This window comes from Sphaeramia orbicularis, chromosome 10 (assembly GCF_902148855.1).
Source record: "Sphaeramia orbicularis chromosome 10, fSphaOr1.1, whole genome shotgun sequence".
In the NCBI taxonomy this organism is placed as follows: Eukaryota; Metazoa; Chordata; class Actinopteri; order Kurtiformes; family Apogonidae; genus Sphaeramia; species Sphaeramia orbicularis.
The window spans coordinates 26606888-26632940 of record NC_043966.1 but is presented as its reverse complement, the minus strand read 5'-3'; the positions used below and the strand labels follow the sequence as shown (position 1 = coordinate 26632940).

At 37.1% G+C, this 26053-nt stretch overlaps 1 protein-coding gene and 1 long non-coding RNA gene across 2 annotated transcripts in view; one reads left to right on the top strand and one right to left on the bottom strand.

The window, feature by feature from the left end:
* The window catches only part of LOC115427324 (neuronal acetylcholine receptor subunit alpha-7-like), a 55497-nt gene extending 46308 nt beyond the window's left edge, over positions 1-9189 (top strand). Inside the window, exons 7-9 of the mRNA XM_030145834.1 lie at positions 691-777; positions 6905-7014; positions 7110-9189. Of these exons, the coding sequence (XP_030001694.1) occupies positions 691-777; positions 6905-7014; positions 7110-7733 (821 nt within the window). The 3' untranslated portion in view covers positions 7734-9189. The remainder of the gene's footprint in view (positions 1-690; positions 778-6904; positions 7015-7109) is intronic.
* Positions 12-25856, bottom strand: LOC115427330 (uncharacterized). Its single transcript, XR_003936478.1, has 4 exons — positions 25844-25856; positions 25404-25406; positions 24269-24277; positions 12-153 (listed from the first exon to the last, which is right to left on the bottom strand). It is a non-coding gene; the product is annotated as an uncharacterized LOC115427330 (long non-coding RNA).
* Between the last annotated feature and the right edge of the window lie 197 nt (positions 25857-26053).

The window sequence follows — 26053 nt, the reverse complement described above, 5'->3', positions numbered from 1 at the left end:
GAGCAATGTCCAGTTAATGATATTTTTTGCAGAAAAATGTTATCTTTTTCTTTGGTTTTCTCCATTCTGGATTTAATAACCCTTAATTTTAATCTGACCTTTAATGAACATCTACATAATCAGTGAAGTAAATATAGGAAAATAACAGATTTTCTCTGAAAAATGCCAAACACATACCAAAATGTTTGAGTAAATGCTGATAAATCCCTTGGGAAAGGTCAAAAATAGACCAAAAAAAATTCATTTGGGAACTGCCACAAAAGCAGCACTGGGTCTTTATGGGTTAAATAATTATTGAGGTGAAAATTGAACGATAAAGCATAAACGACTCTCACATGTTTGTGTATTCATAGACAGACAAGGCCTTATGAGTCTCACAAACATGAATAAATGCATGTCAAATGATCTTGGTATTATTGCATTTTAACATAAGAATATTTCTGTCATTAAATCTACTTTGGAAATGCTGTCATTGCCGTGAGCTATGATAAATTGCCACCCTGATTGGTGATGGTGGTGTAACCTACCTTGGACACGTCAGAGGAGTCACCAGCTGACAAATGGTTGTGGTCATGAGAACATAACTGATTACATACACAAGTAATTACATGGATACTTTCACACTCCAGTGACTGTGATGCTGGTATGTATACGCTCATGTTGTCGGCCGGTCTTCATCTCTGTCCCCAGGTATCACTGTGCTTCTGTCGCTCACTGTCTTCATGCTCCTGGTCGCAGAGATCATGCCTGCCACATCTGACTCTGTGCCCCTCATAGGTGGGTAATATTTATCTGTCTGTGTCTGTTTACAAATCTATCATTTCTGAATATCTGGGACACAACATAGTATACATTTTAAGCTTCAGTAGACAACATTTTTTGGTGTCACTGGCAAAAAAAAAATCCATAATAATCTTTTAGTAAATTGTAATAAGTCTGAGAGGAAACAGCACCTCTGTTCCTCATCTTGGCTCTGTTTTCAGGGTTTAGAAATTACACCAAAATGGGTTATTGACAGCTGTAATAACCAATCACTGCGCTTCATGTTTACATAGTGACATAGAATGTTGGTTTAGGACAGAAAGGAGAGAGTGACAGTTGTGTTTTTTTTCCTGATTTCTGCCAACTGTAGCTTTAAAGGTAGCTTTTAATATGTAGCATTTCTACTTTTATATGTATTAAAAAATAAGATAAAATTATCATTACCCCGCCCTCCCAAAGGGGAAGCAAGGGGTAGGGTTTTTGGCTCGGTTTGTTTCTTTGTTTCTTTGTTTGTTCGTTAACACTGTAGGAGCAAAACTATTGGTTAAATTCACACCAGATTTGGTTTAAAGATTGCCAGTGACCCAGAATAGATCTCATTACATTTTGGGAACAGTACGTCAAAGTTAAAAATTTTTATGAATTTATAAAATCTTTTTTTTTCCCCATTTATTTATAATGAGCAAAATTTCAAATGTCTGTAGCAGCAAAACTATTGGTTGAATTCATACCAAATCTGGTTTATAAATGTCCAGTGACCCGGAATAAATGTGATTACATTTTGGGGAACATAGGTCAAAGTTTACATTTTTTATGAATTTTTTCAGTCTTTTTTTCCCCCCATTTACTTATAATGGGTGGAATTTCACATGTCTGTAGCAGCAAAACTATTGGTTGCATTCATACCACATGGACTTTATAGATTTCCAGTGACCCAGAATACATTTCATTATATTTTGGGAAGAGTAGGTCAAAGTTAATTTTTTTTAATGAATTTTTAAATCTTACTATTTACTTATAATGGGTGAAATACGTACAAGGGGCAGGGTTTGTTGTGCCTGGCACCGAATTAGAATTTAGAAAGAGCAATGATGAAATTTAGTTCCAGTGTTTTGTGTTGTAGAGATGCAGTATGTGCTGAATCTGTTCATACTCACAGTCAGACAGATTTATGTGACCACTAGAGGGAGTAGTGAGTCACTCTGCCTGTCTCCCATGGTGAGGAAAACTACCACCACAGGGCCTTTGACCAAAGTGATGAGAACCACTAAGACACAAGTTTTAGAGTCAAATAAAGTGATTAAAGCTAAATGCACTGTTGTTGTTTTCACCACTGGACACAGCTCTAAATGAAAAGAATGGAGTTTGATGCTGAAATGATGATATTATGAGGCTTATAACGGTATGAAGTTTTCATGTGATGTTTTTATCTTTGTTCAATTCTCTGTTTGCTGATCCATGATTCAAACTAAACTGTGACAGTTCTGACCTTGTTTGGGTTAGAGGTCGACTGTTAGGGGTTTTTCTAAGGCCGATGCTGATTTTGTAAAATTTGGTCAGCTGACAGTCGATATCTATAGCCTATTTTTGAGGCCGATATTTAAAGCAGATTTTTTTTTTTTTAAAGCATGTTGAAACAATTGAAACACTCAGATAATTAAGATTTTTATGCAGCAATATCATTGAAATTAGTAATACATGTACACATAGTGCTCTTTTAACATTTATGGAACTTCAAGTGCCGCCCACACAGGTGCCTGATCAAATATCTTATAACATTTTTACTACTGATCAAATATTGGCTTTCAAAAAAAAATAAAGAACAATGGCCGATATTGAAAAAAAAAAAAAATCAATATATCGGTCTACCTCTAGTTTGGATGATTCCAAACAGATCTTAGTGCAGATATTAACACATTAACTCAAACCGTACAGAAAACAGGTGATTTGTGAATTTACTGTGGCTGTTTTCTGTCTAAAAACAGAGCTAACAGAGCTAAAATGCAAACTACCAGCTATAATTCACTGTGTTATTTTGACCAACTGTCAAAATAACCAGCTATTAAGTTTTGTTTGAAGAAGAAAACTTGATGATACCTAATACAGATGTGTGTAAACAATGAGCTTGATCATTTATTCAGTGAGTAATGCAGTCTGTGGATATATTCTTTCATTGGTGGTTTTGATTTCCTTGTGTATTCTGGCACATGACATATAACCACGTGTATAAAAACATTATAGAACATGTGCATCAGAGTTCTGCCTAGTACTGCTGCTCCTGTTCTGTATGTTCATGTAACAAACAGATAAAATGTTCTTGTGTAAACCGACTGAAGGGACTGCAATATCGATTCAGTCCATTAACACATAGACATTTCTGAGCACAAAGCAACATTTTGAAGGTCCCCTTGAGTATTTCTTGTCCTGTCAGTAAACACCAGTGTTATAAAACATGCATTACCAGTACATATGTCACATGCTTTCTTATCTAAAGACTTCACTGAGATGCTTAGGGGCTTCTATCCATCTTTCACAATAATTCCTGATGGTTGATGAGGATATTGGGTGGCCAGTACTAAAGCTGTCAGCATCATTAATAGTCTGTGTAATGCCTGATTCTCCACTAGGGAAGTAAGAAGGAATAGAAAGGCCAGTGTAGGAATAATGGACAGAAAAGTAAGAAGAGAGAAGAGAGAGAAGGGATGAATAAATTTTGAGACTGAAGTTTTCAGAAGCATAAATGAGCAGGTTAAGGGATATGTTAAAAGGACTATGGCATCACAGACTGGTAAAATATTTTGGATTAGAACTGCAACCTTACATGTAAATGTAGATATTTACTGCTATCAGATGGTCATATTTAATACTTACAAGTGTTTGACCATGTTTAGCTTAGTTGCCCCGCCCCCAAAGGGGAGGCAAGGGGTATTGTTTTTGGTTTGGTTGGTTGGTTGGTTGGTTGGTTGGTTGGTTTGTTTGTTTGATTGTTTGTTTGTTTGTTAACACAACTATTGCTTCAATTCATATCAAATTGGATTTATAGATTACCAGTGACCCAGAATAGATCTGATTACATTTCGGGAACATTAGGTCAAAGTTCAAATTTTTAATGAATTTTTTAAAATCTTTTTTCCCCCATTTTCTTATAATGGGTGAAATTTCAAATGTCTGTAGCAGCAAACCTGTTGGTTGAATTCATACCAAACTGGGTTTATAGATTGCCAGTGACCCAAAATAGATGTCATTACATTTTGGGAAAAGCAGGCCAAAGTTGAAATTTTTTATGATTATCTTTTTTCTTCTCCCATTTACTTATCATAGGCGAAATTTCAAATGTCTATAAAAACATCAATTTTGTTTCAATTTACTTCAAACTTGGCACATATACAGGGTGGGGAAGCAAAATTTAAAATGAACATTTAGTTGTTTTTTCTCAGCAGGCACTACGTCAATTGTTTTGAAACCAAACATATATTGATGTCATAATCATACCTAACACTATTATCCATACCTTTTCAGAAACTTTTGCCCATATGAATAATCAGGAAAGCAAACGTCAAAGAGTGTGTGATTTGCTGAATGCACTCGTCACACCAAAGGAGATTTCAAAAATAGTTGGAGTGTCCATAAAGACTGTTTATAATGGAAAGAAGAGAATGACTATGAGCAAAACTATTACGAGAAACTCTGGAAGATACTATTAAAGAAGAATGGGAGAAGTTGTCACCCGAATATTTGAGGAACACTTGCACAAGTTTCAGGAAGCATGTGAAGGCAGTTATTGAGAAAGAAGGAGGACACATAGAATAAAAACATTTTCTATTATGTAAATTTTCTTGTGGCAAATAAATTCTCATGACTTTCAATAAACTAATTGGTCATACACTGTCTTTCAATCCCTGCCTCAAAATATTGTAAATTTTGCTTCCCCACCCTGTATAGAGGCAATTGATATGTTGACATCAGCACATGCATAGACATGATGACATCGCTGGATCGATGCCAAAATAAACTACAATACGTGTGAGGGGCGGGGTTTGTTGTGCCTGGCACCACTTCTTATTTTTGCAACAGAGATCAAAAGTCATAAGGGGTATAAATGGAAGCTGCCCCTTCCATTTATACCCCTTATTTTGGAAAAAAATACATTCAATGGCAAGAGACAAGTTTTGGTCCCCTTTGAATTATATCATCATTTACCCATGTGATGTTTGTGCATTTGAGAGATAATTTTGCAAGTCAAGAAAGTTGCAGTTTGTGGTAAAAGTGTTAAATTATCAGACTGTGAAAATGCATAAATACAGAGATGATGCCATCTTAACTGTGTCTCTCAGTGATCAGTTTAGAGCCACTGAATATGTCTTTGCAGTTTAAATGTGACTAAACTTGTGGTGATTTTGGCATCTTTTATTACATTTTGTTCTGGAAGATTGAGGTAAAACGTGCCAAGGCAACAGTCATTGTGGTGTTGGTGGTGTATGACATGTGACAAGAGACGAAGATCATTTTGACATTTAATGCAAAATGACATGTTTGTTTACTGTCTTTCTTGGCTCCTAACATGATCTGTTAAATTGTCAGTCATCATATGTGTAAATGGTGGCACAATTCAAACAGGGTCATAAAAATGAGTTGTCTCTCAACATTAACCGCTGTTCATATTTTTTCACTTGGGTCCCATGTAGCTCATCAGAAAGGTGGACTTTCTAAAATAACTAATGAGAACACCGTGTCAAATGTTTCATCTATACAGTGATTAATCTGTTTCTAAATTTTGCCTTCATCTGACCACAAGTCGGACACAGACACATTTAGAAGCCTTATTACATAAAATGACTCATGCCTATTTACAACACAGTGGCTGCATGTTGGTGTGAATTATTGTTGTTGTTTGGTTCAGCTGTAAATATATGAAGCAGGGATCAGTGTCGCTGCATGAATTAGACTGTGTCTTTTATCGTCAGCCCTGAACCACTAGATAAGATACGTGGACTTATTCCATTTTAGCTGATTTATTAAGACGTGTCTTATCTTGTTAAAGACCATTTGGCTAAGTTCATTTTAATTTAGTTCATTCCTAATTTATAATTTACTATATGCAGCCATGAAAAACAATGTGGTTCATGTCCGAAGGTCTCACAATTATATTCAAATGATTATATATTATGTTGAGGCATCTTCTTTAGTCTCTCTCCATGGAGGGAAGTGATAAGCCCCATAAAGCAGCCAGGAGAGAGCAAATGCCCTTCTAGTTCCAGTAAAAATGTCCTTTAAGACTATTTTTAAGGTCCGGGGTGATTTTTCTTTCCTCATATCTTTGCTCACTTCTTTTACCTTCAGCTCTACCTTTCTTTTGTCCTCTCTGGTACATAATGTCTATCTGTCTTTCCATGACTCTAACAAATAGGGTCATATGTGCTGACCTCATGAGGTCACATAAAGTTTAACTTGCTCTGCATCAGCTGCAGTCATGTTTTGCTGTGAGCTTTTAGCCCTTTGTTCACAGTCAGACCAGAGAAAAGAGGGCAGGCCCTCAGATATACTGTGGTTCTGTGAGAGAGAGAGTGAGAGCACAGTGTTCAGTTAATGTTACCCTCCTCCCTCGTGTGGATGAAAACATCCCCCCAGAATCTGCACTAATCTGTCTCACTCTTATTTTCTCCTACTGTTTTTTTGGTTGTTTACCCCCATTCTCTGTTTTGTCACAATTTCTCTCTGTATGAGTTCAAGTGTGCATCTTTTCCCTTTGGCAATACAACTCATTGCATGGGTTGATCAGATTGGTTTTACTTTTATGTTGGAGTGTGAAATCAACCTATTTTTGGGAATTAATTTAAGATTAATGTTTTACCTGCTAGTGCATGTTAATTAAAACCCTATTAGGCAATAGTAAAAGTGTTAAAAAGAAGAAAGATTCAACAAGTAATATAATCTTTAAATATATATATATATATATATATATATATATATATATATATATATATATATATATATATATATATATATATATGTGTGTGTATGTATGTATGTATGTATGTATGTATGTATGTATGTATGTATATGTATGCGCACAGACACATACTAAAACCATGTATTCATTAAAATTGTGTTAATATCCATGTTTTTTGTGTGTACTTGGCAGCCCAGTACTTTGCCAGCACCATGATGATTGTGGGAATGTCTGTGGTGGTGACAGTTATAGTTTTGCAGTTTCACCACCATGACCCTCATGGAGGCAAAATGCCTAAGTGGGTGAGTAATTGAAACATTATTTTATTATAATTTCCAGTCACATTTGACATGAAGCATATATGAACTATATATGTGTCTGTGATCTTCTTTGTCAGGTTCGAGTGGTTCTCCTGAACTGGTGTGCCTGGTTTCTTCGTATGAAACAGCCGGGTGATGAGCGCAAGCGTCCTGGTTATAAGTATCGCCACGCCACCCACCACCACTCCAGCACCAGCTCCATAGAGATGGGAACTGTTCCTAGTCTTACTGTGCCTCTCTCCCAGGCGTCCTGCCCACCTTGCCCCACAGGCACCTCAAACGGATCCATGAGCCTCTACTTTAGTAATTACCACCCCATGGAGAGTCCACACTGCCCAACTTCCAGCGACTCCGGGGTAGCCCTGGGGGGACGTGCCCATGGTTCCCCCAGTGAGGAGGCTGAACCACCTGGAGGAGTTGGCAGTGGGATGGGGGGGCTGGCGATGGGGGTTGGAGCAGGGATGGGAATCAGCATTCCTCCTCCAGAGATTCAACGAATCTTAGAGGAGGTGTCCTACATCGCCCAGCGGTTCCGGGATCAGGACGAGGCTGAAGCTATCTGCAGCGAGTGGAAGTTTGCTGCAGCAGTGGTGGACAGGCTGTGCCTGGTGGCCTTCTCCCTCTTCTCCATCATTTGTACCTTCACCATTCTCATGTCAGCCCCCAACTTCATAGAGGCTGTTTCCAAGGACTTCACATAGCTGGTTCGCAGCAGCTTGAGAGATGGAAGAGAAAAGAAGAGGTAAATAACAAACGTAGAGAGGACAAGGAAAATGAAGGCAGAAGTAGTGGTTTCCAACCTACAGTCTGAGTGCCCCATGAGACAGGACACTGAAGGCCACACTGTTTTTTGTAAGGATTAACATGTGTAGCACTAATGACCTAACTCTAGTAATTACCAATCATTATGTTCAACTATCACATTCAGAACTAGTAAAACAACCTTAAATATTATATGACTTTATGCAGTTGATCCTTTTTGTATCTTGAAGATTAAAAAGTTTAGGGCGTAAGAGTTATTGGCACTTGTAACTGTAGGAAAAAGGGTGGGAATCTCTGAGACTGTATAGATTTTCTTTTTTTAATTAAAATATAAATAAGGGGAAGATATTGATGCTGCTCACTGTCTTTTCTCTTATATTAAAATATGTATATATCATAGTTTTTTCTGCAGTGTTCATTTTAAAAACTAGTCCACCTGCAATGACTCTTATCACAGTCCAGTTCACGGACTGTTCTCTGACTGATGTCCTGTATGTACAAACCCACTTACATGTACAATCTCATAGCTCACACACCACTGTCTGTTCACCCTTTGAACTCTTACTAAGAATATTACAAACCTCTTCTGATGATGTTACCATGCCTGTACTGATATTAGGTTAGTAACTAAACTGAGATGTTTCACTGTGAACTTTATTGTTTTTTGCTTCACTTCAGTCAACAAAGCATTAGACACAACTTTATTGCTTTGACACAAGTGTAGAGCCACTTGCTGTTATCATTAGGTCTGTTAGTGTAGGAATGCTGATGTAAAGATCTTTTTTCACTGTGTCTTGCTTGCTTTTATTTCTAAAACCAGAAATGTAATATGATCAGTTTGAGACGGTGTGGAACACTGACAGGTCTATACTGGTGTTGACCAACAACACAAACAGTTCAACACATTTCTATGTAGGGAACAGGTCAAGTGGGTTTAGAATAAAGTTGTCTAAATGCTGTAAAAAGTGTAACATTTACAAAACTTTAAAGGATGAGTGAGACTTTGTACTTGTTGGACTGTACATATGTAAGTGTTAGCTGAAAACGAAGACCATTGTGACTTGTGAATCTGTTACCTCATAGACAGTGACTAGAGTTTTCACAGCAAGGGGAAACCTTCACCAACACATCAGCCAACATATCACTGGAGAATATACTGTAGATGTACACAAGGCCCTGTTGTGACTAACACTTTTGTCTGCATTTTATAGAAGGAGCCACATGACTGACAGGTACAAGTATAACACAGTTGTTCATGTATTTAGTTCCACCTCCATCTCTGTGTCACTTGTTTGTTGTAGCTGCAGTCACTGGCCTTTTTTTCTCTTTCTATGTCATTCCAAGTGTAAGTTTTGGCTCTCTGTGTTAATAAAAGTATATTTATTCTGTGTATAACATGGTCTGTATAGATCTGTTGGATTTAACTGAAGACAGACTTTGAGGGATAACATCATGGTGCCACAAACATTAAACTGAAGTAATCATGTTATTGACATTCAATCTAGCATCCAGAAGATAAATAAGATTTGGATTTGCAGGTTTGAGCAGTATTATTATCCTAATCCTAATAGGAAAAAAATAACACAACAAAATGTAAGTGTTTGAAAAAAGTCAGATCAGTTTCAATGAGGATAAAACTTTAATCCTCACCTCTGTCATTAAAGATGAAAATCTGCCCAGTGTGACTTGTGTTCACAGACAAACTAATCCATTAAAGATTTATTCACATTATGTTTGTTGATGTAAGCCATTGACAGTTGACAAATGAAATAAGACACTCTTGTTCAAGCAAGCATTTTAAATCCAACTGACTTAGGGCCGCTACAAACTGATTGCACTTAATGTATTTATCGCATTTTAATTGTATTTTAACTGTAGTTTAATTGCATTTTAAATTGTATTTTAATTGCATTTTGCACTGTAAAGCACTTTGTGACTCCCTGTCTATGAAAAGTGCTCTATAAATAAAATTTACTTACTTACTTAAATGGGCCACTACAGTGAATAAAATGATGTATTTCTTCAAAACTGAACATTGTTGGAAACATGATATAATATAAATGCACAAGTCAACAAAATATATAATACATGTCTGGTGGGTTTTAGAGGTTCATGTGGAATGTTCCATGTTATACCTTTAATCTATCTTCGATGAACCAAACAGTCCAAGAATCTCATCCAGACAAGGTGAATGTTGCATTTCCCAGAGTATGAGTTCCAATTACTTCAGCACAAATCTGGCTTTTAGAAATAATGGCAGAAAATTGTCTTTGCCGTGAGATAAGAAAACAAAATAAAAAATTGAACAGGAGAGGAAATCAAATAGAAATCTGAATTGAAATAGGCCAAAAAAAGCAAGATGACGAATGTGGGGCATGTTTTCCTTCTGTGGTCTAGGAAATGTGCTCTGATTTCTTTTTTGTTTGACCAACAAAGACTTCCTCAGAGCTTTTATTGTTTGATGTTTTGTGGATGAACTCCAGCCAATACAACGAAGACAGCATTTCAAGCTGAATGGTTGGTGAACTTATTCTTTTGAGAGTTAGTTTATTTTGATAAATCTGCAGACCTGGCGAGAACAAAAGCAAAGCGATTAAAGACAAACACAAATCCTATCTTTCAAATGGCAAAACTGTGTAACGTGCACCCTGAATTCAATCATAAAATGACATAAAATCACTTAAAGCTATAATTACAAATAGAACTTAATTCAACTGCAATAAATCATAAGTTTGATACAACATTTGTTGTTTGAATGTACAGAGTTTTGGGGACAAATATTTATGTCAGGGACTATTTAATGCATGTATGCAGTTTTTACTGATAAATGGGAAGTGCAAACTTGTGCGCATCATTCTGCATTGTTGAAAATGTGTGTGCGTTGGGGGGCCAAATTGCAGAGTAATGCCTCTAGCACTGTGTCAGTATTCTAATCATTTATTAAAGGGGCATGGGAATAAAAATGAGTGAAACAGTCCATGACGGAGCCAAATGAAAGTACTGCAGCTCATGGGCAGCATTTTGCACAAGCTGTTAAAGAGGGAGTTCATATAGAATATATAGTAACTACATTTCAATCCTATAATTATCACAGTATAATTAGGCATCTGGTTACAACAATTATACTTTTGATCAATCAGTAATACATAGGCCATAAATATACGTAATGTAACAGTGCCTCACTATAGTTGTGTCATGATACTGACAACAGCATCGAGGTGTAACAGTGGAATAGGAGGCTGTCACCTCTGTGATTTTCATCACACATGACAGTGCTGTTTATGTGATCTCCCTACAATTTAGATAATGCTCTGCACTGCCTGGCTCATGGCCCAGTTCTACAGTTGTAGACATTTTTGGAAGAGAACCAATTAACTTCATAGTGGGGGGGATGAGAGCTCAAAAAGCAAAAGAATAAACTGATAAAACACTGAGGTGGTAATGAAAGTAATTTGAAAGAGCAAATAAGGCCAAAAGTAAACTTATTGTCTGGATTTTTTTGTATTTATTCATAAATTAGGCTCAGTCCAAACATAAACTGGTTCAAATGGAGAGAATGAAAGTTAAAGAGAGAGACAGGGTGGTAGCACTGACTGGTAATGATCAGCAAGTGGGCCACACATAAAGAATATTACATAACCAAGGATCAACACAGAATCCCAGCTACGAGGCGAGATTATAGGTTAAGGATTGGAATAGCAGCTTCTCGATTAAGACTGAGCTCTGGCAGTCCATGTGTTGATGCATTTGTGTGTGTATATATATATAGACCCAGAAGGTTTTCAATGAAATTTGGCTTAAAATCAAGTTGTGTTAAATGCTACATTAAATTAATTCTAATCTTTTATTCATAAGGAGCTATATGTAGTAGCCCCGTAACCCATAAACACCCAGTGCTACTTTAGTGGCAGTTCCCAAATGATTTTTTTTTCAATTTTTAACTTTTTTTTTTTTAAGTGACTTATCACAATTTATTTTAATATTATGTTACGTATTTTTGCATTTTTAAGTGAAAATCAGGTATTTTCCTATGTTTAATTTACTGATCATGTAAATGTCCATAAAAGCTCAGATTAAAGTTGAGGCTTATTATATCAAAAACAGAGAAAACTTGAGAAAAACTTCCTTTTTTTTTTAGTAAGATATATCATTAACTGAACATAAAACAAGTGTCCTCATTCACTATCATTGATCCAACTCCATGGGTTTTACTGGTGAATCAATGCTGTAGAAGATGATGGTGTTTCCACGGTAACTATGGAGCCTCTGAATGTCCAAATGGGTCATATCTGATGACCATGAAGTGATGACAAACTGTATTTTACACCAATTATTTACATGTAGTGATAGGATTGGTGGCTCAACAGGTATTTAACATTTTAGATCAGTAAATGATTTTGGTTGCCAGTGGATGTTTGGGTCTTTATGGGTTAAAATGGAAATAAATGAATGATGGCATTAGAGTTTTTAGAAGGAATTTGGAAGATTCCACTGTATTGGATTGCAAAGATATGCACTAAATATATTACACTGATGGTTCAGGGGGTTTGTATGAACATTAGAGGGAGACGAATGTCATAGAGTATTTGACTAAAATGTCAGAGTGATGAGATGAGAACAAGAAACTACTTTCTAAGATATTAAAAGTGTCAAAGTAATAAAAAAATAGAAGCATTGCTGTTGTTTTCTTCATTGGACACACTTTCTACACTGGAGTTCTAAAGTAAAAGAATTTCTTCTCTACCCGTGACTTTAATTATGAGGCTTACCGAGGCACAGTATAAAGTTATTATCTTTGCTAAGTTCACCATTTGATGATACACTGTTCAGTCTAATCTGGTTCTGAACTTTCTTTGCACAATTCAGAATGTATCTTTAGTGCAGCTTTTGGCAACAAATAACATACAGACAACAGAGGTGTTACTGTGTTGATAATGTAAACTCCTGATTGATGCAGTAAATTATTCACATATGAAGACCATAAAACAGAAGTATTGTTTTGACCAGTTATCACAATAAAAGGCAGCGTGCTTTTGTTCGAAAAAGAAAACTTGATGACACCATGATACAGATGAGATTCACATTTTTCAATCTGTGGAGATGCAATTTTTATTTGCTGGTGGTTTTTGGTGCATTTCGGTTTTGGTTCCCCCTACCATTGACACCACAAAACATCAATATTACATTTAACACAGCTGCACTTTGATATGATATTGGAAATGAGTTTAGAATAAGAAAAAAAACACTACTTACTATGAAAATTAGGTCAGACAACAGTCATTTTTTTCATTCTACAATACCATAATGCAATGTTAAAAAGAAACTGTTCATGCATCTGCTCCAAAATTTAAAGGATTTGTCTTTGGCTCATGCCCAACCCTCAAACCAACCATCATCAGTATCAGTGCAGCAGTTTTTGCATAATCCCTCTGACAGACACACAAACAGGGGTAATCATATATGTAACCTTAACCCATAAAGACCTAAAGATCCACTGTCGACCAAAAGCATCTACTGATCTAAACTGTTGATCCACCAATCCTATTAATACGTGTAAATAATTGGTGTAAAATACAGTTTGTCATCTTTTTATAGTCATCGGATATGAACCATTTGGACGTTCAGACGCTCCGTAGTTACCGTGGAAACACTGTCATCTTCTACAACACTGATTCACCAGTAAAACCCATGGAGTTGAATAAATGACAGTGGATGGACACACTGGGTTTATGTTCAGTTAATGATATATTGTACTTTTAAGTCACTTTTTCTTCTGTTTTTTTCTGTTTTGATATAATAACCTTTGACTTTAACACTATAACGCCAAACGCATCATATTTGATACATGAGTTTCAAAGCCCTCTAGATGATCAGTGTAACATTTTCTTTTCTTGGAAAACCTGATTATACAATTAGATACATGCAATACACAGATAATCCACCAGGGGGGAGGAATTCGTTCACCTGAGGCCTTTCCGGTGACACGACAAGACTGTCATTAATGAGGAAGGAGGCAGAACTTTGCTAATTTTGAAAAAGAATTACCAATTTGTTAGACATGTTTGTGTTAGATTATGTTTTTGTTTGTTCAAAAATAATAATATTTGAGCACTGAGACTCGATGTACCAAATATGATGTAAAATTTAAACTCATGCATGGAAATTGATACTTGGGGAAAAAAAAAATGGGGGTTGTTCAGAGGGACCAATAAAGGCTCCAGTCTCGAACTGGAATTTTCTGTCAATGATTTAATGATTCAGGCTTTACAGGTTTAATCTGAGCTTTTATGAACATCTACATGATCAGTGAAGTAAACATAGGAAAATAGATGATTTTCACTGGAAAAAATGCAAAATTCAGAGGATAATATTATACTGTATGGTGACAAATCTCACAGGAAAGGTTAAATAGAGAGAAAAATTTATTTGGGAACTGACACAAAAGCCACAGCCACATAAACAGCTACATAAACACTGTAAAAAAAAGTGAGAGACACAAGGACACATCCTGAGTGTGAGCATATTAACATTATTGTCTGTGATTATTGACACCTTCAATGTGAAATGTACCAGTGTGTCTGCACACACATGCCAGTGCAGCTGTTTCTCTTCGCATCATTTCTATTTTTGCTTATATCAGCTCTCTGTGGATCCCTGGCTTCAAGAGTACGAGGAAAGAGTGTCTGCTCCAATAGTGTGTCATGGGCCATTACCCCCTACATATACATAAACACACAACTAATGCAAACAGATAAGAAGGGACATGCAAAAACAAGTCCGTAGACACTTTTTTAAAATAAATAAATCTGCTTTATGTATGTGATCTGCACTGAGAGAAGGGCAACTCTGTTTTTGTTGACAATTGTGAAACTAATGATCCTTAAAGTTCATTTGTAGGGTCTTAATAAACCAATTCACTGCCACAGCTAAATAATCTAGAGGATGTTAGAACCTGTGTGATGGTACACAGCATGCTAAATCAGTTTTACCCTTGTAATTACTCAGATATTTACATACCTAACAGTCACTCACCTCATTACACACAGTTTAATTAGACATCTATTTTTTCTTCCATCCCTCTGAGAGGTGAATATTGTCAAGGATTACAGCTGTGGTTAAAGGGTTGAGTCATGGTAACGCAAACAAAAATAAACATTACATTAAACATATTATTACTCATTTAGGTCATCAACTTTATGTATATGTAATAGGTCAGCGTATCTTTTGGTAATTGGATTTTCTTTTCCAAAACAAAAGAAAAACTAGTGGTTAATTGATTTCCGTTTTGAAATAGCTGAATTAAATTTGAATTTCAAGGTGTTTTTCAGTGTCAAAACAGATAAACCAAATTTAAAACGGGTTGATTTTCATTTTTGCTTCCTAATAACAAAAAATAAAGTTACTACCTGACAAAAATAGAAAAATGGACCAAAAACGCCAGTTTTTTTTTTTTTTTAATTTTCTGAGACCGGATGTTGTCATTTTGAAGCAAAGAGCGCTAATACGTAGGTCACAAAGATTCTTACGAACGATGGTTTTGTACTAGGGATGCACTAATACCGATACGAGTATTGGGCTTCAGTTCTGATACTCAGTGTGTGTACTCGTATTCGTACTCGTAAAAGTAATCCAATACAAATGCACCAATACCACTTATTGAGGGTATGCACATGACGTCACCGCTAGTGGAAGTCACCACGGTTACATCCACTGAGTGGCAAAAAGAGGGAGATGAGTAGCGGCTTTGGCTTGAATACTGCGAAAACTTTACAACAATCTAAAAAATGGGGAAGAGCTGTTGTGCCATTGATTGCACAAACAGATTTAAAAAGCACTCGGAGCTATCGTTTTACCAGCTACCTAAAGCCAAAGACAGAAGAAGCAGATGGATCGCTGCAATTTGTAGAAATAACTTGAATCCAGGCAACGAAACCTGGATTTGTGGTTGTCATTTCGTGTCAGGTAACGTTAATTTATGCTGTATTCTTGCAAAAAATCAGACCTTAAATTACATATGGTTTTGGCTAACATTACTTCTTAGTAAAGCTCTTAATGTTAGCACCTGTCATTTAGTTCTATATTTCATAACTGAAACGTTTTTGTCTTCAATTGTGTGATTCTGAACCTTGTGCTCTACATAATTTACATAGCTTAAACTGAGGCTAACCTAGTTTTCCACATAAGGGGGTACTCTAGCACAAAGCTGTTGTAGCTGTGTTGTATCAAGTATTTGATGTTAACTCTACTTAAATATCCACAGTACCAGTAGATCATCCACTCACTTGGGTCAATACTAAGGGTTCAACTCCAGTAAATCAGTAGTGAACTGTGAGCACTACTGCTGGGCCTTTACCTCGGCAATCACCGCCAAGAAAATACGTCTGCACTGACAGAAAACCTCAAAAACAATAGTATGTTGAATTGAAAGCACTCACCAGCTGTAATCCTCTAATTAACAATGACGAGGATGTAAACAGCTCTTTGGCTTCTGTATGCTTTCAGCCTTTGCATTGGGGATTTTCCCAGCGTTGAAATCAGGTTCATATAAATGTCAGGATACGTGATTTCCGGCCACATATCAATGTTCGTAGACCACTTGTTGTTTGGTAGCTTGTATGGATCCATGTCGAGTCTAATTGTCTTTAATTTCATGTTATATTCCACATTTTTCCTGGTCTCGCTGTAGTTACTGCTATGCTCCGCCATGTTGAGCCGGTTTGTTTTTGCCACTCAGTCTGATTTAGAGGGGCGTGGCCCAGGGGGGAAGTGACGTATGTGCATTCCCTCTGTAGCCGTGTGACATCCACAGTTCAGTGCAGCAGGTACGCGGCAGTGGAATAATGTGTGTGGAGTGTGAAGAGTGTGGAGATTTTTCAAAATAAATGACGGTGATAAAAGTAACGCTGACTGCAGGTAATGTTAAAGACACAGACAGATACGGACGCAGCGTTCTGTTCGTCCTCTGTGTACATTCCATCCGTTTTCCAGATGCTGGGGGATGCGTACCCAGACAGAGAATACCACCGGGAGTACGGAGCGGTGCGGACCACCGCCAGCGGAAGTGAAAACAAAACTTATCACTCATTTCTCTTTTCTCTACCTGCTGAAGCTAAGCTTTTAAACCTTACCAGTGAAAACGCTGCAATATTAGTACCATATTAGTGTTGCCTCTGTCGTCTCCATGTTTGTTATTACTGACTTTCTTCTTCTTCTCAAAAAACTTTACTCTTCTTCGTGGTATTTGTCCAGTATGGTTAATTCAGAGCAGCGCCCCCTGGTGGATTAATTGAGAAATGCTCATTCCAACACATTAAATGTCAGTAGCAGCACTTTGTTCCAGTCAGACTAATGACAAAGACAATAAAGCACATTTACAAAAGGAACTAACAACTGGAATGGGATTATTAAGTACTCGTATCGGTACTCAGTATCGGCAAATACTCAAATGTAAGTACTCGTACTCAGTCTGGAAAAAAGTGGTATCGGTGCATCCCTAGTTTGTACGAGTCTTCTAGTTCGTACGAAATCTGGAGTTTGTAGACATTCACGGAAGGAGCATGTCTACGATGTCCAGTTTTCATACAAACCCATCATTCATAAGAATCTTTGTGACCTTGGCATAGCGTTCTTACCTTAAAAATGACAACATCTCAGAAAATGACAAAACCAAGCATTTTTGGTCAGTTTTAATCCATTTGTGTCAGGTAGTAACTTTATTTTTTGTTATTAGAAAGAGAAAACGAAAATCAATCAGTTTTTAAAATTTGGTTTATCTGCTTTGACACTGAAAAAGAAAACACCTTGAAATTCTATTTTAATTCTTCTATTTTAAAATAAACATCAATTAAGTGCAAGTTTTTCTTTTGTTCTGAAAAGAAAATCCAATTACCAAAAGATACACAGACCGTAGTATTTCTAATAATATCTCCCACTGTTTTCATACTGACACTACATATTATAAAACAGTGTATGGTTGTAGAAGCAGCTAATGTACCAAGATACAGAGAAAGTGCAGAAACCAGGCCTTTGTGGTAATGATGTGCTGCTGTAACTGGATGAAACGTTGATTTTATCCATGAGAATGTCTCTGCTGACTTCCATAAGTTGCAAGCTGTTGCCTTCCTCCCACATCCTTTGTTTTTGTCTTACATGGCCAGCATTAGGGCATATATTATAAAATTAGATAACAGTCTGGGGAAAACAAACCATTGGAACAGATGCCGTACCACAATCTCATCAACACCGACTGGCGTACAAAGCAAACCCCTGTTGAGACTCTGCTGCTAGTCTTCAAGTACTTAAAACATCCAACCAGACCTCTGCAGTCATGGGGTTCCAGAGATGACAAGATGTAAACATGTTTTGTTGTTGCTGAAATGTTGTTGTGTTTATTTTCGTGTTTTGATGTCAATCCAGCAACAGGAAGCTCAGATGTGGAGCCTGATCATGTAAAAGGTAAAGAGGTGGAAGTGCAAGACAGAGTGGCCGGTTGGCTCCCATCCACAATACACCATCAGACTCACACTTAATTATAAATATGCTTGTGCATCATAAACATGAACACATTCACAAACACACTGTGCACTGTGGGGGTCTGAATGAGACCAGATTGCATGATCAGAGAGTGTCAAACGGTCAGACTGCTGGGCTCAGTGTGGAGCTGATGTATACTTCACAGGGAATCGCAAAAGTTCAAAAGTTATGAACCAAGAACAGAAATGCTTTTGTTATAATTATATTATTATTATTATTATTATTATTATTATTATTATTATTATTATTATTATTATGTACTTAACACCATTAAAAACGCAAGGTCCCAACATGTGGTGTAATTTCCAGAAAATGATTTGCTCATATGCCTATTTTATATATGTTGCTCACGAGATGAGTAACACAGTTAACAGCTGTATTTTTTTCATTCCCGATGTGTGCAACGTCTGCATTTGGACTAATCCCTTAATGTCATATCAATAGGCTATATAAAGGCAGTAAAGAAAACGCCCAAATGTTTTTGCTAGCTCAAAATGCCACGACTTACGATGCAACAGAGAGAACATACCATTGGTATGTTACGTGCAGGTCTGAGCTGTGGCGAAGTTGCTCGTCGTCTGTGCTGTCATCGCAGTACAATCAGTCATCTGAGTGCCAGATCAGTGCCAGATCGGATCGGACAGTTCCATGTCGCTGCACTACTTGTTTGGAACCCAGAGGTGGACATACCCAATATTGAATAATGACACTTTTAATTTCTGAGTCCCTGTATTCAATGCACTGAATAAATGTGCAAAGTTCATCACAATTTGTCCACAATTTGCTCTCTATTGACCAATGCTTCCCTCTTTAATATGAAGTTAATCCCAAACCAGTTAATTTAATATATCTCCAAATATACATATTATTCTGACCCATGTGTTTTTAATGGCGCCAAGTATAGAATCAAATCTAATCTTTGAAGGTAAATAATACAAGTAGACCCTATAGGCAAAATATTGTGAAATTTACAATATAAACAGGTTGAGGGGCTGTAGGGCAAAGTGAAGAAAAAAGAGGAAAGTAATGAAATCCATAAAAAAGTTATGGGTTGAAGTGCAATCTTATTACCATCCAATATAGTCATGACCTCTGCATGCTGAACGGCTGGCCCAGCATTATTAGTAAAAAATAAATAAATAAATAAAAAAAAAAGCTTTTGCTGAGTAGGTGTGTGTGTGGCAGGCTTCCTTCTTTCACACACATCCAAGAGCATCAGCCCTGTAGGTTAGTCCTGGATGACGCCCAAGACTATATCTTCCTCTCTTGCTTCCTCTTCACGTTTTCTCATTCCATTCCTAATCAATCCACCACTCCCACAATCCCCTGGGGGTAAGTGTTGAGAAACAACCCTGCTGGATCCTGCTGCCATACCAGATGATCATCTTTCCCATCCTTGCCCTGCATGTTGTCCAGCCACCTGTCTGGTCCTCAGATCCAAACAGTCCCACCTTCACACCCTGTCCTGGTCTGGATTAGATTTATTGGAGCAGTTCTTTTCGTATTCTCTGGTTGTTGCTAGTTGTCTCACTTAATTTCTGTGTGCCCCCTTTTTTTTTTTTTTTGCTTTTATCCTCTATTCTGCTTTGTTTTACCTTTTAATTTTGCATTCTCATCCCTGTTGTGTTAATATATTTTTTTTTTATTTTGTTCTATTTTTTTCTATTTCTTCTGCTGTGCTATTCTGTTTCTGTAATTCATTAAGGCATTATTTAATTAATTCTGTCATGACACTTTCATTACTGTAATAAGCTGTGATTTATTTCAGTGGGTGGGCAAAAGGTGCAGGCTGAATGCTAATGTGATGCATCGCTAAATGAGAGAGCAGAGCTGGGGTTGGCTGAGCAGAGAGTGCTGTCATCCATCAGTCTCATCTTCTCTCAGTTTCCTTTGGGTTTTCCTGACAGAGCTGAGCCGTTCCTCCTCTCTTGGCCAGAGGTCTGGATAACTGTTTACATGAACCTGAATACAGGCTAGAACCCAAACATGAGTTGTGTGTGTGAGACGTCTAAATCCCCCTGAAGAGATGCGTCGCCAGTTAAATGAGTCAAATAATACATTCATATTCATGGTAGCACATGCAAACATATGAGCACAGCATTTGCAAAAACATACAATATAGTCTGCCAACTGGTGATATTGCCAAGTTTCAAGGACAACGCCAGTGAAAGCAGACTCCTGAAAATGTTTTTAAGAGTATTGCAACCCAGATTGAGTCACAAACTGAAACATAAAAACAGAGAAAACAAGGCATTTAAAACTTCAGATCTTTAAATGTGGAATGATGCCAAACAGAACATATCCCAGCTATTAAACAATGTTCCATCCATTATTAAAGCCCTTTGTTTTAGTGCTAACCAGGCAAGTTGCAGGCCATACTATTTATTGTTACAATGACAGGAACTGCTCTTTTATGTAGATTTAAATATTCTAGGAGTAAGAAGGGGGTGATAAACATACGCAAAAAATGACGTGAATGCAAAAAGTAAACATAGACTGTACAAATACCTGAATAAAACATGCAAGGACACACAACGACAACAAGCAGGATTCTCTCTCTTTCTGCAGTAAATTAGAGATGATGCATGGTTCATAATCCGCATCAAGTAATCTGAGTGAATGTGCATTTGGATTATCAGTCTGGAACAGTCTAATCTGAAACACTTCGGAGAGGTCAGAGCTTGAGTCATGTGGAGATGCAGCATACCAGTGTTTGCTTCACAAAAGAAATTAAAACACTTCACTGACTCCAGTCCCCACTAGCAGTTGCAGTTTACTACACTTACATCTTTGGGTCCAACACATGATTTTTGGCCACAAAAAGCAAGACATTTGGTGAGTGTGTGGTATGATCAATCACCTTTAAAGACCCATGAAGATCTCTGGTGCAGCGGCGTTGGTCGAGCATGCAACGTGGTCATTTATAGGAACAGCTGCGGTTTAAAGATCCTTCAGCTGCTGCTTCACCTTTATTTCCACTTTTCATTGAGTCAACACAACTTCTATCATCATTAGTTTTTATGTGACAGGTCTACTGCTTATGTGTGAATCTGCTTTTCTGTTTTCTGATAGGTCATCATGTATTTATTTAGATACTCAGAGAGATCAGTGATCCTCTTTTTTCTCATCCCACAATATCATTAGATCACTAAAATTGACAAAGATTAGCACTGAAATCCAAGTCCCTTTTCCTGCAAAAATTAAGGCGATCGTTCTATGGGCTGGATCCACTAAAGGTTTGCATGTATAAAAACATGTGCAAACTCATTACACATGTAAAAAAATTTACAAACTGATTTACTAACAGTGAGCACTAAGGGTTGCGTCTTTCAAAGGTGCAAAAAAGCACATCTACATTCAGTTAGTACATTTGCTACAATGAATATGCAATATGGGGCATTTACACACAATTGTGTGAGTGGTGGGAGGAGAAAATGTAAATATATTAATATAGCACACGCAAAGTGATTTATCAAACCAGAAAGCCATTTTGCTCATAAAAACTGCGTCTATATTTAACACATCTGAGGGGGAGGTGTAAACAGTTTGGATGTGTAATTGTGCACACATAGAAGTGGGTATTGTCGCAAGGAGACATCAAAATGATGAAACAGGAATGACGGAAGAAAAAATAATTGTACACCCCCCCCCCCCCCCCCCCCCCCACACACACACACACACACACACACACACACACACACACACACACATTTTATGGAACTCTTGTAGCTTGTACTTTCCCACTTGATCTTATGATTGTGATTAAAAACACACACCAACATTACGCTACAGTGTGACAAAATGATGTGCACCTGACAGTCATTCAATTCAACAACCCCCACAGCCCCCCCACCTCTAAAATGAATCCAACGCTGCTGCCCCATAATGCCATTTTAGAACTTCTAGATGAACTAAGGGATGATTTGGGACCAAGGAAGAGTCAAGCAATACCTTCTGTGACAAAAAACTCCTTCCAACTCCTTGTGTCTGGATCATTCCAGTCACTGTTTCCACTAGTGCTGGCGTATCCCAGAGCAGTTTTTCCAGTGTATTGTCTCCATGACAACAACCAGTAGCACACGCAAAATCCTCATTTAAATAGGGCGGTCTCGGAGACTTTGCACCTGATGTCATTTACGCAGGCAATCTTAGTAAATCACCCGCAAACCACAGTTCAACCCCACATGCAAAATTCTAGATCACACACACACATTAGTACACACAAACTGGGACCTTAACAGATCCGGCCCTATGGCTTTGGTTGTTCTTTTCCACCTGGTTTCAGGAAAATCAGTGCAGTAGTTTTTGCATCTTCTTGCTTAGCCAGTGCAGTTCTAGTCTGATAAACTGATCATTCTACTTTGTAAATTTGTGAGGAATATATCTGGAGTTTTCAGGACATAACTCAACAACTGACATATAAATCATTTTAACCATGTGTGGGTGCAGCAAGCATTCACATGTCCTATCTTTGCCACATCTATGAGTGGATGTATGTCGTATGTGCATGTCGTATGTGTGATGTAGAGATTCTCCCTTATAACACTAACAGTGATCCTACTTAATGCATATGACCCCCCTACACTGCATACATTCACACTTTCCCAGAGGAGGTAAATAGCTTTGTATACACTTTAACACAATGTAGCCTATGTGCATATGCAGTCTTCTACACATGGATGCCTGCACACATCCTTAACAGGGGCTGACACATTTTTAACAGCCACAGTAATGGTCTCATCCTTGTGTCTGTCCATTTGCTAATGTCCCATATGTGCTTGCTTGGTTAAAATTCAGCCCTTCTGTCTGTCTTCATTCTCGTCAATGACTCACAAATTGGGAGTACATCCCTTGTGAATAAATAGGGCATATTAGTTAATGTAAAAGAGTACCCGAAAATATCTCTGTGATATAACCATGTCACTAAAGTTATTACACTTGATTTGCTGCTGTTGTTTTGTATTTAGGTCTAATGACAAATTAGACAAACTTTTTATGCTGTGGACACAAATGAATAGTTATTCCCATAAATATGTAATGAACTGATGTTTATTTCATTTCTTATGTAATTGACGATTTTAGCTTCGTGATAGTTTTATCATTATTTTCAATTCCTCTTGCCTCTTCAAATGATCTTTGCATTTGACCCTTTGCCTAATTACAGAAGCTAGCCTTAGCACTCACCGTGTCACTGTCAATAAAGATGTGCCACGGGAAACAGCTGTAAATTTCTGCAATAACAATTATGAAGTAGAGGTACAAAGACAAGACTAGAGGAGCAATTTTTACAACTTAGTGTTAATGTGGGATTTTACGACAGAAAATCACCACTCTGAGACAAGGTGCTCAAAAAAGAAATGCCTTGTTTTAGAGCTCACACAGTGACCAAAGGCTAGTCGGGGTGTGAGGAGGGACCTCTGTTGACCATCCAAATGGAAGACACTTATATCCATTATGACAGGCGCTTACTGCATATATTAGACCCATTAGACACATGATAATGATAAAAGATTACACACAGATGAGAATATTCAAATTCAAATTCAAATTTATTTATATAGTGTCACATCGTAAGAAAAGTTATCTCATGATACTTTACAAACAGAGCTGGTCTAAACCAGACTCTTAAGCCAATTTACAGAAACCAAACAGAATCCTCCAGGAGCAAACGCTTGGTGACAGTAGCGAGGAAAAACTTTCTTTTAACAGACAGAAACCTGGAGCAGACCCTGACTCCTGCAGGATGGACGTCTGCCTACACCAGTTGGGGTTAAAGAGAGAGGGTTAAAGGAAGAAAATGAAACAGAGAGAGAGAGAGAGAGAGAGAGAGAGAGAGAGAGAGAGAGTGGGGAAGGGGAGGAGGGGGGAAATAGGGGGAAACACATGCACAGCAAACTGCACTACAGCTATTAAAACCTAAAACAGCTGGTGTTAGTATAACTACCAATAGCTAGAACAAATGTCCATAACTGTTAATACTACTACTACAAATACAAGTATTAACAGTGGATATACTACTACTGCAGCTGTTAGTACAAATAATAGAAACCTCTACCATCATCTTATGTCATCTTCTCGATACAAACAACAACACACTACAGGACATACAAGGACCATAACAGATTAGGACACTTAGGTAAGACTAAACAGTAATAAGAACACAAGGGATACACAGTCATTTTTCTATTTGTCAATTTTATCAACACGAATGTTAGCAACTCGCTTGCTTGACACACTTTTTTTTTTAATTATTATTATTCAAGACAGGAAAAACAATATATGATGATTTTAGATACAATGTCTTGAATTGTTTTTCTTAGTTTAACCAACCGAATCCTATCCCTCCCACCCTTCCCATATGCATACAAACTGCCACTAAACATAAACAAACAAACAAACAAACAAAAGGGTAAATAAATCAAGGACACATTCACGCGTTATTTCTAGCTTACAGGGTATATGAATTTTTTTTAAGTTGTTCATATTTATTTTAAGTTAGGTGGGCATTTGCTGGTCTCAGACACATTTTGGATGTTTGCTAACTATGTGCTAAGATATCAAATGGTTCATCTTACCATAGATTAAATGAAGGTTTTTTTAATTGATATTCATTAAATCCATATAATGAAAGAAGCTCAAAATACATCATGCAAATACAAATACATGTAATCCTTTCTGTCCATGTCACTGTGATATTTTTCATAACTATTGTATTGTTGAAGAAATTGAATATTATTTCCATAAAACTTTTAGATCAATATCTAGATGGTTCACTTCGCCACTATATCATAAAATGATGGGAAAACCCCTTCCACACAAAGCACAATTTACACAACATATTATTTTTTGTCAAACCTGGAATTATTGCTTAGTAAAAAAAAAACAATTTTTTAGGAAATAAAAAGGTAACATTTCTATTAGGAAAGGAACACACCGCATACTTAGCCAACAATACCTAACTATATATCACATATTAGAGAAGCAGCATCACTTACAAAGCCTAGACACATACCATTAAAGAGATTAGAAAAAAATGTAAATGTTATTTTTTTTAAATGCACATTTACTAGAAACACAAACTGTATACTGATCATTTGCTCAACATAAAAACCACCACGTAATTAAAGGAAAAGCTCCTATAACCTCTGTACAAGGAGCAGAATATCCCTCAAAATTTAATCAAATTAGTTTTTCCTACTTTCTGACTGACTCCACCTTCCCTTCTCTACAAGTCTGAAAGAATGGAGGACTTATCTGACACTGCTGAAAGTTGTTTAAAACTGAAGTGGACAAGTTTGGCTGAAAACCCAGAGGAAGCATAAACAATGAGATGCACTTTATGCTAACTCCACTTCTTTTCTCTCCTCTGGTTGCCTCTGTCTCAGTTATGTGGGTTACCAGTAGGAAGTATAAAGGCTGAGCACAAACGGGAAAATAGGTTTGATTTAGAGAACGCACATTGGATTACATAATTAAAGACAAATGTTGGCGATTTGACCAGGCCGGTCCATGTAACACAAAATACACAGACTGTTCATTCTGAAATGAACACAGAAGTGAGAACTGTAGGGTCCAGTTTTCAGTTATTTTAACACAAATATCTGTACTTTCTACTTACACTTTCAAAACAGGTGTGTTACTTTATTTGTTTTTGTTTTGTTTTTTTATTTGAACATTGCATGCCTTCCCCACATCAAAACTGATCCCAGTCTAAATGGACAGAATA